We start from the raw sequence: 13589 nt of genomic DNA, 5'->3' as shown, positions 1-13589 counted from the left end.
TGCCGAGCCAGAGCCTGAGCTTCACGTCACGTCACGTCTGCCGAGCCAGAGCCTGAGCTTCACGTCACGTCTGCCGAACCAGAGCCTGTTCACGTCACGACTGCTGAGACTTTTCACGTCATTTCTGTTCTTGAACCGTTGTCTGTTCCAGCCCATAACCCCATAGCGATCCCCAAGAAAATTTTGGGGGGGGGCAGTAGGGTCCTTGAAAGGACCATAGAGGCCGCGCCGCCATGGTCCCCTGAGCTGTCTGGTCCACCCTGGCCACCTGAGCTGTCTGGTCCACCCTGGCCACCTGAGCTGTCTGGTCCACCCTGGCCACCTGAGCTGTCTGGTCCACCCTGGCCACCTGAGCTGTCTGGTCCACCCTGGCCACCTGAGCTGTCTGGTCCGCCCTGGCCACCTGAGCTGTCTGGTCCGCCCTGGCCACCTGAGCTGTCTGGTCCGCCCTGGCCACCTGAGCTGTCTGGTCCGCCCTGGCCACCTGAGCTGTCTGGTCCGCCCTGGCCACCTGAGCTGTCTGGTCCGCCCTGGCCACCTGAACTGTCTGGTCCACCCTGGCCTCCAGCACAGCCGGATCCGCCCTGGCTTCCTGCACTGCCAGGTCCGCCCACGCCTTGCCACGGCCCAGGTCCGCCCACGCCTTGCCACGGCCCAGGTCCGCCCACGCCTTGCCACGGCCCAGGTCCGCCCACGCCTTGCCACGGCCCAGGTCCGCCCACGCCTTGCCACGGCCCAGGTCCGCCCACGCCATGCCACGACCCAGGCCCGTCCACGCCATGCCACGTCCCATGTCCTGTCCCCCTGCACGGGCCTGGCCCACCATCCCTCCCCCAAGACCGCCTCCGCTCCACCACCCACCTGGACTCTTATGTTTTGCTGGGCGTGGGGAGACGCCCTTAGAGGGGGGGATTCTGTCACGGTTTTGGTCTGGTTTTGTTCTTGTCTTGTTTCCATGTCTGTCATGTGATCCTGCCATGTCTTGTCATTGGTTTATTGTCTGATCATTGTGCACAGGTGTCCCTTGTTTTGTCATTAGTCTGTGTATTTAAGCCCTCATGTTTGCCATGTGTCTTTGTCAAGTATTGTTTCCTGTAGTCTGCTGTTATGTAAGTTTATGATCATGATTTGGTTTTTGTTTTCATGCCACGCCACGCCATGTTTTTGTTTCATGTTTTGTTTTAGTTAATAAACTGCACTTGGGTTCTCATCTATCACTTGCTTCCAGTGGATCCTTATTACAATTAGTCACTCAGAAATAAATTACTGTTAGGTCTATTTCACAAAAGAAAGAGGACACACTTACTACTTCAGTCGCATCTGTTACTGTTTATCTGGTAGTTACAGGACATAGTTACATCACATTTAGAAAGAATGATAATTTCTACAAATATATGCCACCAAAAATACGACCTGAGGAGCTTTAGCAGCACTCTCTCGACTCCCATACAGATATTTTCCGTCAGAGAAACAGAGGAAGCTCCCGAAAAAAAAGTTGCTTTATTTTATGATAGTCCGGTATAAAGAGACGAGACGTAGGCTACTAACAGATAAAATAAAAACATGATTGTGGTAGCCTTTATGATTGGTCTGATTTCTTCAAGCGTTCACTATGTTTTTTTACTATGCGTATCTTCAAGCGTTTACTATGGTAATGGTTAGCGCGCATAGTCTTTTGCATCACAAACACAAGGCATTCAAACATGAACGTGAGTTAAATTATTTTAAAAGTCTTTAATGCTGACAGAATCATCCGGCGCTGCCGTCTCCCGACTCAGGTAAACTCCGCCTCTGTTCGTAACCACTCCTCTAGCCCGAGCTGGCCCGCTCTGGCCCGCTCTGGCCCAAGGTATTCGACGGGCCAGAAATCCTGGCCGTTGGCCCCGAGTAAGCCCCGATCAAGCCCCGGAAGTGACAGTGGAAACGCGACTGGCCCTGGCACGCACTAGCACGGCCCAGCCCTGGCCCGACAGTGGAAACGCGGCTATTGACTTCCATAGTAGGAAAAAAGTCAATGAGACCAGAAACTGTCTGGTTACTGATATTCTTCTAAATATCTTCCTTTCTGTTCAGCAGAAGAAAGAAATTCATAAAGGATTGAAACAACATGAGGGTGAGTATATGATGACAGAATTTTCATTTTAAAGTGGAGTATCCCTTTAAGATGCTCGGTCTAACTCTTCAGTTGTCGGTTGTTGTTCGTGTTTGTGATACTTGTGTTCCTGCCTTCCTGTTTAATAAACCTCGTTGTTATTTTTATATCCAGTCGTCAGTCTACATGACAGTGACTTAAAAATAGGTGCATGATGCCCTTCGCCTACACAAATGGGACGGAACAGAGAAAACTTCATCAAAGCTCAACTGGGTGAATTTGCAGTATGAACTTTTTGAAGCAGATTTTCAAGATTATTTGCAAATATTCATCAGGAAAAAAAGAGGAACTTCTGCAAAGAAGCTCCATGGACATAGCTTTTATAGGAATGAACAGACCATGACAGGTATGCCAAACTCATGTGAATAGAGAGAAGTGGATCACAGGCTCTTACACAGAGGTGGACACATACAGAGGAGCAGATGCGTGACTTATAATGCTGATAAGTGTTCTGTAGCTTTGGGCATCAATAGTGTAGCACAGCTGATCTGATACGGACACCTGGGTGGCAAATACATCTGTCAAGTCGCCTCGAAATAGTCATGAGGCCACCCACCACCACCAGACATATTTTTCTTCTTTCTCTTTTGAACCTGGGGACCAAATCTTCAGAATTCCCAATGTCATGACAAACAATGATTGATCTTTGTGTTATGCAACAAGGAAATAGACAAAAGTGTAGATGCTACAATCAAGATACAGAAATGGTGGAAGTTGTTTAATTTAAATCTAAACTGAAGTCCTGGATCAGGAAATGTTGCATGCCAGATTTAGTCTCAATTTTCCTTAATGAGCACCATGTCTCAATGTGCCATGTCAAGTGTAGGGATCAAACAGAAGTTGCGATAGTCTTTTCTTCCTACTGTGACAAATCTGAGCAAAACAGCTTCTTGAACAAGAAGATATGTATGGAACTCATTGGATGGTTGTGGTTTGATATTGCTGTGATCTCATGTGAGAGACAGATTGTCCCGTCCTGGCGCCAAAAACACGTCGTCAGAGAAGAGATGTCCTTACAGGAGGGCACATGAATTAAAAATAAATAAATTGATGTGCACAGAAAGGTCATTTATAATGTATACTGAAATATTCCATAAAAACGGGTCCTCCACTTTATAGTAGGTGTCTTTAACTACTATGTTCTAACATTTAAATGAATAATTTGATACAATGCACTTATTGTATACATACTTGATTTTACATTGTACTTATTTACTTTAAAAATATACCTGCGTGTAATTACAGCTGTAATTAATTTATGTAATTAAATCTATAATTACAATTTTGAGCCTTCCATTACACCTTAACCCAACCCTAAACCTAACCATACCACCAAACCTGTGCCTAACCTTACCCGGACCGTATCCCAAATGTTTTGCAATACAATATGAACACAATGAGTACGTTGTACTTGTTTTTTTATATAAGCACATGGTAGTTAAAGACACCTAATATAAAGTGTACAAAGTGTGACAAAAACGAGAATTGTCCATTTTGATTTCATGGTAACTTTAACTGTGTTTAGGACATCCTTAATCCTAGGACATTACTATATTATCGCCCAGCTCTAATCTGCTAAATGCAACTATAAGGCATGAAGATATTAAGATATTAAAACATTAACATGATTCTCTGTAAAAAAAAATTATAATAAAAAAATAAATAAAATCATGTGTATTGTAAAAAGTGCTTTACAGATAAATTTGGCATGATTCCACTATTAAAGGGACAGTTCACCCAAAAATCATCCTTTACTCATCCTCAAGTTGTTCCAAACCTGTATGAGTTTCTTTCTTTTGTTGAGCACAAAAGAAGATATTTTGAAGAATGTTGGTAAAAGACCATTGTAGCCATTGACTTCCATAGTATTTTTTTTCCAACTTTGAAAGTCAGTGTGCTGTCAACTGTCTAGCTATAAACAATCTTCAAAAAAATTTATTTTGTGTTCAACAGAAGAAAGAAACTCATTCAGGTTTGGAACAACTTAAGGGTGATAAAGTAATGACAACATTTAAATTTTTGGGTGAACTATCCCTTTAAGTGGCAAATATGGAAGCTTCAGCACCAGTAAGGAGAGGAGTAAATAAGAAACCAGAAGGGGGCAGCATTTACATTCAGTATAAATATGAACATCCTTAGATGTTAAACTTGATGAACTCTAGATAATTTCTCACTAGCTCTGCTGATGTTTTGAACACACTATAAGAATAATGGCGATCACTTAGCAATATGTTTTGTGACATAATATTACATTGTCATCTGTTGGATATGATTGTATGTATGTTTACATGTTCTGTTACCTTTTGTCCTTTAATTCCATGACAGTCACATCCTGATTTCCCACTGCAAACACAACCCTGAGAGGAAAACACAAGCAAAACAACACCATCACTGTATGAAAACATTTACAATAACAATAAGGAGGGACTGCTCACTGAAAAGAATAGAAGGCCACCAAAAGGTATAAAAAAAAAAATCATAATTTAGTTTAAATCTAGTGGTTTTGTAGCATCTTAATATTAGGATTTCTGAGTTAATTGACTGAAGGCACGGATGTGCCCAAACATACATCCATAATTTAAATGGAATCACATAATCAAGAAATGCATAAAATCCGTGCCTTAAAGGAATGCCGGGAGTTTAATCGGCTCTCTGCATGAACTTGCATTGTTACAGATGAACTCCAAAATTAAAGGCATGACAGCGACAAGCATGGGTTCATGAACTCACATCTTACCATTTAAGATCATACATTATCTCTATGAAAGGTAGGTGAATGAAAGCATAGCAGCTTCATTTGACAACAACAGAAGTTGATTAATGGGTGTTTCTTAATTGAGCAATATCATGTCCCATGAAATGATTTTTATTTGTTTATTTTTTCTTTTAGCAAAATTCCCTTTTGAAATGTTTTACTGTGCCATCATCATTTAATTTTTAAAAACTTTGTTAAAAAAATAAATAAATCCTTAGACTTTCAATCTTAAATGATGATAATCCTAAAAAAAAAAATGAAATTTGAATTAGTGCATTTTATGATCATTTACATACTGTACATATTTACATACTTATTGCTTGAAAATAATTTTACGACATGGACTAGTTATGGCATAATTTCCCAAACAACCAACAATTTTGCCCCTTGCAAAAAGCTCTACAATAGCTTCATACGGAGCAAATGAGCTGTTCCGCTGGGTCCTAAAGTCAATTCTTGAGTTTTTCTCTTTAGTATGCAGATATACGTGTAGACTTTATAAAATAATTATTTGGTAAAGTTTTAGAATTTTTTTATTTTAATTTTGAGCATTTTTAGGTTTTTCTATGTATACTCAAGCATTCCTTGCATTGCATTCATTCCTAACGGGTCAATTTGATACTCAAGGGAAGGATTTGTTATTTTCTGTATTACAACCACATAAACTCCTCGAATCCAGTCAACTGTTTGTGTGTGTGTGTGTTTGTGTTTATATTTGTGGTTCAAGTGCGACAAAAGTCCTACGGTCTTAAACCACTCCGATGAACAATTTTTGTTTTTTATGACTTTCGTGTGGAGGGAATTAAGGTGTGTATGTTGTATACATACATTGCATGAAGCCTTAACAAGACAAAAGAATTGTATTTTATTTCAATGTTAAAAAATTACTTTCAACCACATTAAGCACAATACATCTTTTGAAAGATGTTAATGACTCTCAGAATGACAAGTGTCTGTGCATAGTTTATAAAAATGCGAAACCATCTGATTGTAGATTTGATCTCAAAGTTCAGATACAGATGTGGACCTGTCTGTCTCACGTACCCTTGAACTCTAAGACACAACATGTCTCCTGATGATCTCAGATCAGCAAAACCATTGTCGCTGGGACAGCTTGTTTTTCTCACTGTAACCGAATCTGTCTGGCATTGTGTGCATTGTCTATGTGTGGTTCTGAAGAATGGGAAAGTCTGTATACGGACACACCGTGATCAGAAGGGTTGTGATAGACAATCTGTACACACGGGTTGTTTGGGTTTTACCGTGCATGTAACACTATCAGAAAATAGAGAGACAACACCCACGCATACATTAAAGCTCTCACGTGCCTGAAGGGGATAACGCTGTAAACAGGGATGTGAGGCTTCGATGGAGCAGTCCAGGAATGTTTAACAATTTGGAATCCATTTAAGTTCATTTGTACACATGATGTGCAGTTATATGTGATTTATAGTATTTGGTGTGTATGGGTTCAAGCATAGGCCCGTATGAACCCCTGGGAACGGTTGTGCACGTGTGCATCTTATCAGTCGAGAATGGATCTTGTCACTGGGCTGTGGAACACCTGAACCAGATGCCATAGCACAGATATCATCAGAACAAGACTAGAATCAGATACAGACCTGCATTTTCCAGCAGAAAGAGAGAGAGAGAGAGATGAAGACTGGTAGAAGAGGAAGACTCTTCACCACGGTTTCACAGACAAAGCTAGTCTAAGTCCAGACTAAAACGCATGTTTGAACTGAAAGCCACTTCCACTGACGTATCTTCAAACATGTCAGTGCCATTGTTATGTCTCAAGATATACACCGGTGATGTGTCTTTCTAAGGCACAACTGAACTAAGGCCTAATCCTGGCTTAACCTAAGCCCTGTCTGTGAAACCGGGCCTTCATCTCTTTCTGATCTTAGGAAAAGTGCCATTACTAACAATGACATTTTCAAAGCAGTTTCTGTAATTTGGGTTGCTATCAGTCATTATTAATTTTTTTCTGTGAGAGAAAGTGTTTAATAACAGGCAACTAACAAAGGCCCTGTTTACCCCTGCTGGAATTAAGATGAGTTTTGGTCGTTCGGATAACAAGTGGACGAGGAGTTTTTACTGACACTTTCCCGTTTACACCCGGTATTTTAGTCCATCTCTTTTGTCCACTTACTGTATTGATTTCTTTCATGGGAGGGTCCATGGGCGGGTAAATATGGGCCTTTCTATCTAATGGACAAAATAACCTCAAGCTATTTATATGAAGGTGACCAGAGACGTCTGACAAAGTTTAAATCCCATCTGACTAGAGCGCTTCCCATAATGCTTATGTATTAGGTCAGTATGCAGAAAGTAGACGGCCTTTTGTGGCTGTTCCAACGCTTTCGACCACATGAGTCTATATTAGAATGATCTCTGAAGGATCATGTGACACTGAAGACTGGAGTAATGACCCTGAAAATACAGCTTGTCATCACAGGAATATATTAAATTTGAAAATATATTACAACAGAAAACCGTTCTTTTCAATTATAATAATATTTCACAATGTTACTGTTTTTACTGTATTTTTAATCAAACAAACGCAGCCTTGGTGAGCATAAGAGACTTCTACATGGTACGTCAAAGATTACCATGGTACCATGTCTGAAAAACATTGTACTTCATTGAAATCTAAACGTAAACTAAACCTAAATTATGAACTATCAGTTTTAACAAAGTTTGTTGCCTCTCTGGATCGAAAAAATCGAAAGTTCTGCTGACAGTGCAGATAAGAAATGACACAACACAGACTTCAACACACACAGAGACACGTGCAAAGAAATATGTGGCCTACTGAGACATCTAAAGATGGCTGAGTCCTGATGCACTAGTGCTAGGGGCTTCAAGATGCTTCAAAAGGCTCTGCAGAATGAGTTTATTTGTGTGCGCTCACATATGCACTGCCTCTATGCAGGTGTGCTCAGGTTCAGTCACGTTCCGACAGGTAAACACAGAGCACGCACACCACCATTCTCAAAAAATTTGTACAAAACACGTCTCGCATTGAAAAGACATCCATTAGTCATTTGTAAAATCATTTCATGCGGCAAAATGCAAGGCCAAAATGATTTCATATAAGTAAGAGACGAGACTGGACAAGACTAAGAGGGGGAAAAAGAGAAGAAAAGAGAACAAAGGCAAAGTGATGAGATGAGAAGACGTGAAAAGATTAGATGAAAAGTGATGAGAAGAATAGACTAAATGAGAAGGAGGAGAAAACAAGAACATAAATGATGAAAATATGAATTTGATGGATGAGAACAGATAAAAAGTGACGAGAAGAGAGTTTTTTTGAAAAAATGTAGAATGGAATGAACATTAGACTGAAAAGAAGTGTGAAATGTGAGCACGGCAAAGCACTGGTGTTGGTTTTAAATAATTGAACCATTCCCAGACTTAAGAGCAGTGAAGCGAAGAATAAGGAATATTCATAAACACCCTCCTAGTCTCTGTGAGACGGAGAGTTGTGTGTCAATATGCATATGATCTGGCACCAATATGATACATGTCAGAAATAATCAAGCTAATGTTTGTCTGCTCGTGAAGAGCCTGTAGTCATCATTCAAATGTCTTCTCGTATCAACAGAAAATTTGTCAAATTCACAGGCAGACTGTCAGTAACACTACTGTGTATTAACATGCCCTTGGAAGCTGACTGACAGTCATACAAAAACAATTACACTCAACAAACCACAACGGAAACCCTGAATATCTCTTAGTACACACTCATTCTACAGGATTTCCCTGATAAATGTTATTTCTACATTTTACGTATTAAATTATACTACCGGTTTTTTTTAGTTTTTTTTTTAGAAATTTATCATTTTATTCAGCAAGGATGTGTTCAATTGACCAGAAGTGGCAGTGAGGACATTTATAATGTTACAAAATATTAATATTTTAAATAAGGCTGTTCTTCTAAACTTTCTATTCATCAAAGAATCCTAAAAAACTAAAGTATCATGGTTTCCACAAAAAATTATTAAGCAGCAAGGCATGATAAGTCATTTTTCTTGATCATCATATTAAGCAGCTCTGCAGAATTTCACAAGCAAAATCTACTCATTCCATTAGGAATCTGCATAATCGGGAAAAGTTCCCCATGCAGATTTATTCGCTGTTCTGAAAGACCTTGAAAAGAAACAGAAAGCAGCTTGGTTTGAAATTGACTTCTGTGTGAGCGGCGCCTCATCTCTAGCTATGGACAATGGACTTTTTTGGATGCAAAATTTTGCTGATGTGAAAATTCAGCTTTGCCATCAGCATAAGAGCATAAGAGAATCCTTTCAAAAACATTTAAAAATCATACCGAAACCAAACTTTTGAATGGTTGTGTAGGCCTATATCTAATTGACATGTATAGTATCAATATGATTGCTATAGGTAGTTGTTGATTTCTTCCTCTCTAAAACGGTCTTCTGTGTTATTCAGGTATGGCTAAATACAGTTTCCTGCTTCAAGTCTATAGAATGTCATCCGTTTTATTCAGTTTTATTGTTTGTAAAAGTGAAAGATTCCAATTCCTGATCAACAGCATCTTCCCAACATCCATCGAACATACACATCACACGCTAGTTTTCTGACTTCCTGCAGCTTGGAATGGCTGAGCTCAGTCAGGCCTTCTGATTGGTCAAACACGCAGAAAGATAAACGTGGCGGGGTCCGTCCTGCATCTGTAAATCCCCCGGTGGGCCACGATGGGTCCTACAGGCTTTATATGAATAGAGGGACTCTGAATCAACAGGCAGGCTGGACAAAGAGCTGAATCCAGGGACTAAAAACACACAGGTCACAGTCGGGATATGGGATTAAGTTCTAGCAGTGGAGAGGAGAGAAGAGAGAAGCTTCTTATGTTTCCCTCTGCTCTTCTTTCTCTCCTCCATGATATCTTCTTCACCCTCAGGGCTGATGCTGAGGTTATTTACTTCATAACATTCCTGGCATTTCCAGGTTTATTCCCGTATTTCCACCCAGCCACAAAAAAAAAAAAAACATCTCGGATTTTCTCTGTATTACTTTGAACACAAACATGTTGCTTCTGTAGCTCGCTGGAATCATGTTTTGACAAACTCTCTCCTGCGAGACAACGTAATTGACACAACATGGAAATCCCGAAGCATGTGGCCTAAATCTCTAGCAGCACAAACAGTACCAATAACAGACTTAACCAAAACCTCAGACTTTTTAAAAATAAATGAATATAATGGAATGCAAAGTTTACTCTTCAAATGTTCCGTTCAGTTTGATAAGTGTTTGCGTGTACGTCAGAGAGAGAGAGAGAGAGAGAGAGAGAGAGAGAGAGAGAGAGAGAGAGAGAGAGAGAGAGAGAGAGAGAGAGAGAGAGAGAGAGAGAGAGAGAGAGAGAAGACAAGACAGAGCCTGCATAAACAGATGTCTGTCTCTGATACGACAGAGAGATGGGTTACATATCATACTGACCCCACACTCGCAATACACAGAAACACAGAACAATCTGCATATCTAACTGTATATGACACATGCTCTAGGACAGGGGATTTGTAAACTGGGGTCCGGGGGGTGCTAGGGGGTCTGTGGAAAAGTCTAAAGAAAAACAGTGTAAAAATAAATTAAATACATAAATAAAAATAATCAAATAAAACATTGATTAAATAAAATAAATGGATTAAAATAAATTAAATAAATAAATAATACATCAACAGTTAAGCACAGTAATAGACTGTAGTGAGATGTGAACACAATTTTATGCATATTTATAATATAATTTTTTTAAGTCTTAATTTAGTCTTTATAGATGAAAATATATAGGCTAGCTGCCTTTTAAATTTTAGGACTGGGGGCCCTCGCACTAAGATGATCATATTTGGGGGTCCAATGCATCTAAAAGATTTAAAACCACTGCACTAGGACCAGAAGAGAAATGTTCAAACTGAAAGAAAGAAAGAAAGAAAGAAAGAAAGAAAGAAAGAAAGAAAGAAAGAAAGAAAGAAAGAAAGAAAGAAAGAAAGAAAGAAAGAAAAAGAATAACAGAGTATGAGATTAATCAATGTCATAAATTCTTCTAGTGGTCAAAGTCTGTCAAACAAAACACCACGGTACCATAATGGTATCAAATTGCAACCTTGACACACACTCTCTCACACACACAGGGCTCAACCTTGAGCCGCGTTTTCCCCAAAGAAAGATGAGGTAACTAGAGAAAACTTTCAACAGAAGTGAAGCCCATACTGTCACATAATACAGTACAGCTCAAGATCTATGCAGTTTGATTGATTGGAGCTTTGACGTCACAATTGAGCGCCCCTACTGGAGTCAAAAGGTAGTAGCCTAACATGATTTCAAGTAACAAGTTCAATTCAGTTGAAGGACATTTCTGTCCAAGGCACAATCTTCGTCTCGCGTACCCGAATGGTTGTACTCCAGCTCATCTAAAAAGGCATTCCTAAACAAAGCGTTGTCATATACATGCAATAAATGTGTAATAAAACGATTAACAATTTTGTCCAATATGAGCAAGCAACGGAAAGCGCTCGAGCAGCCGCCTTCTGTTGCTATGGTTACCACCCCACGTGAACGCAACTTCTTTGCGAGAGTGTCTATTTAGTGAGAAAATGCTAGCCTGTGTAAATACTCCCACATTATTCACACCATTGATAAAATAACATATGTTTTCGATATCATGTGTCTGATATTAGTTCCTTTCAGTGCTCTGAACTATTTGCTATACTAATCAATAACATCTGCAGCTAAGTTAGTAGAGATATGAATTAAATAATTCAGCACCCTCTCCCCATACTACTACTTCGTTAAAATGATTCGTACTTCAAAAATATATGTTTAAAACGTTGAAAAAAAATAAGAGTAAAACGTTTTAGAAGACACTAATCATTTAATATTAAACTCACCCCTTTAGTTAGTGCCGGTGTAAGAAGTCCCAGCAACATCATTCCGAAAAGCGTCGCTCGCAATATTAAGCAAGAATCCATTTTCTCACAGACAACGAACGAACCCGCACACAATTCCCACCGGTCCAGCCCGCAACAATCTCAGAATCACACGTTATTCAGGAGTCCAGTGTGGAACAGCAGGAGGATCTCCAAATCTACCTGCCAAACCACCTGCAGCACTGCGACCATCTCAGAAATAAAGCCTAAACTTGTACTTAAGAAATGTGTCAGTGTGGAGAAATTAAAAATGTTTGGACTGTCAGTGGAACCCTCAAGAATATCAAATCAGCGGGAGCTCAACAGTGAAGTGCATTTGGCACTTTATCCCGTAGTCGCAGTTGGGATAGGGAAACCGACCCCATGACGTCACAGCAAACTCGCCGCCGAAGCGCGCACCCATGTTCACTTATCGACTCTTTTGCGCGTTTCTGATAAAGTTTTCGGCGTGCACCTCTCTGTATGGTATTGTATTTTACGCCTTAATGTAAAGCCGCGGTGCTACAGGACACTACGAGAGCAGGTGAGGATGTTTACTTGATGTTGCCTAGTTGGTTGTTTTGTGAAGGTCTTGCACTTGTGAATGTTGTGTATATTTATTTGTTTCCAAATACTGGAGACTGGTTTTGTTTAATGCGAGTCTTTAGAAAAGGAGACCAATAGCATATTCTCAATAGCTTATGGTCAAATGTTAATCTTATGCAATGAATTTTAGCAATTAGAAATGAATAACGGGTTCAAATCACTGCATGTGATAGTCATGTATAAAGTCTACATGACCACCACCTTCCTGAGGTGACAGAAGTTGTACGTCTCTGGGTGAAAATATGTTGGATTTACTGGGCAACACAGTTTTAAAGTATTAAAGCATCACATGATGCCTGCTTTTATTTGATTTGTGATGTTAATGAATGTTAAATGGCAGAACTGATCAGCAGATTATGTTTTATTTGATATTGGTCCCACAAAGATTGTACAAAATGGGTCATTGTGCATAGGCCATATTTGCTACAATTGTGACAAACACAAACATTATGGTTTTAGAATCGTTTTAGCCTTTTTTTATGCACTATATTTGATTCCTAGTCTATCTATAATGCATTAAGTTCCATTTCGTATATGTTTACCATTTTGAATTGAAATGTTTAAAATGAAATGTGTGTCTGAGTGACCTAATTATTATGAACAAGTAAAAATCTAGTCACAAAAATTTAAAATATTCCCCATTCATGATTCGGTATGACTCTTTGTACTTGACATTGACTTATACAATTTTGTGACCAGCTGCAGTTTTCAAAACAAATTAAATTAGTAGCCAACAAAAATGAAAATATTTTATCGGCCATTACAATAACTGTTTGTTAGCAATACTAATGTCTGGTAAACTCAGCCATGATGGTTAAAGCCCTCTTAATTATGACTTTAAAGTCATAGTATGGCTTGGATATGCATCTGTCTGCAATGCTGTCTAGTTTGATGTGTCCTTTGTCAGTGTCAGTGAGTTCGCTTTATAATCTTTGTCAGTCTTGACTTGTGTGTCATGGAAAAGAAGCCATCCGGAAAGATCAACTTTGTCCAAGTTCCATCTATTGTATTGATTCAGCCTGTCTCTTTCTTTCTCACCCCCACCTCTCACATCACCACCTCTGCCATATTGTCAGCCATTGGGAATGTTATTGAAGGAGAGAGAATCTGCCTTTACCCCAACTGTCAATTCCAGCACGTATTTATTGTT

At 39.6% G+C, this 13589-nt stretch overlaps 2 protein-coding genes across 3 annotated transcripts in view; one reads left to right on the top strand and one right to left on the bottom strand.

Annotated features, from left to right (window-relative positions):
- Positions 1–12171, bottom strand: part of col4a3 (collagen, type IV, alpha 3) — a 47421-nt gene extending 35250 nt beyond the window's left edge. The window contains exons 1-2 of the mRNA XM_082179081.1: positions 11816–12171; positions 4453–4509 (exon numbers count right to left, since the gene is read on the bottom strand). Of these exons, the coding sequence (XP_082035207.1) occupies positions 4453–4509; positions 11816–11896 (138 nt within the window). The 5' untranslated portion in view covers positions 11897–12171. The remainder of the gene's footprint in view (positions 1–4452; positions 4510–11815) is intronic.
- A 52-nt stretch (positions 12172–12223) lies between these two features.
- col4a4 (collagen, type IV, alpha 4) overlaps positions 12224–13589 on the top strand; it is a 73062-nt gene continuing 71696 nt past the window's right edge. The window contains exon 1 of one of the 2 annotated variants that reach the window (XM_082179080.1): positions 12224–12377. The gene's annotated coding sequence lies outside the window, so the exon portion shown is untranslated. The remainder of the gene's footprint in view (positions 12378–13589) is intronic. The other variant, XM_082179078.1, reaches the window with a different exon arrangement.

Source organism: Leuciscus leuciscus (assembly GCF_965113295.1).
Source record: "Leuciscus leuciscus genome assembly, chromosome: 9".
NCBI lineage: Eukaryota > Metazoa > Chordata > Actinopteri > Cypriniformes > Leuciscidae > Leuciscus > Leuciscus leuciscus.
This window is presented reverse-complemented; position numbering and strand designations above follow the sequence as displayed.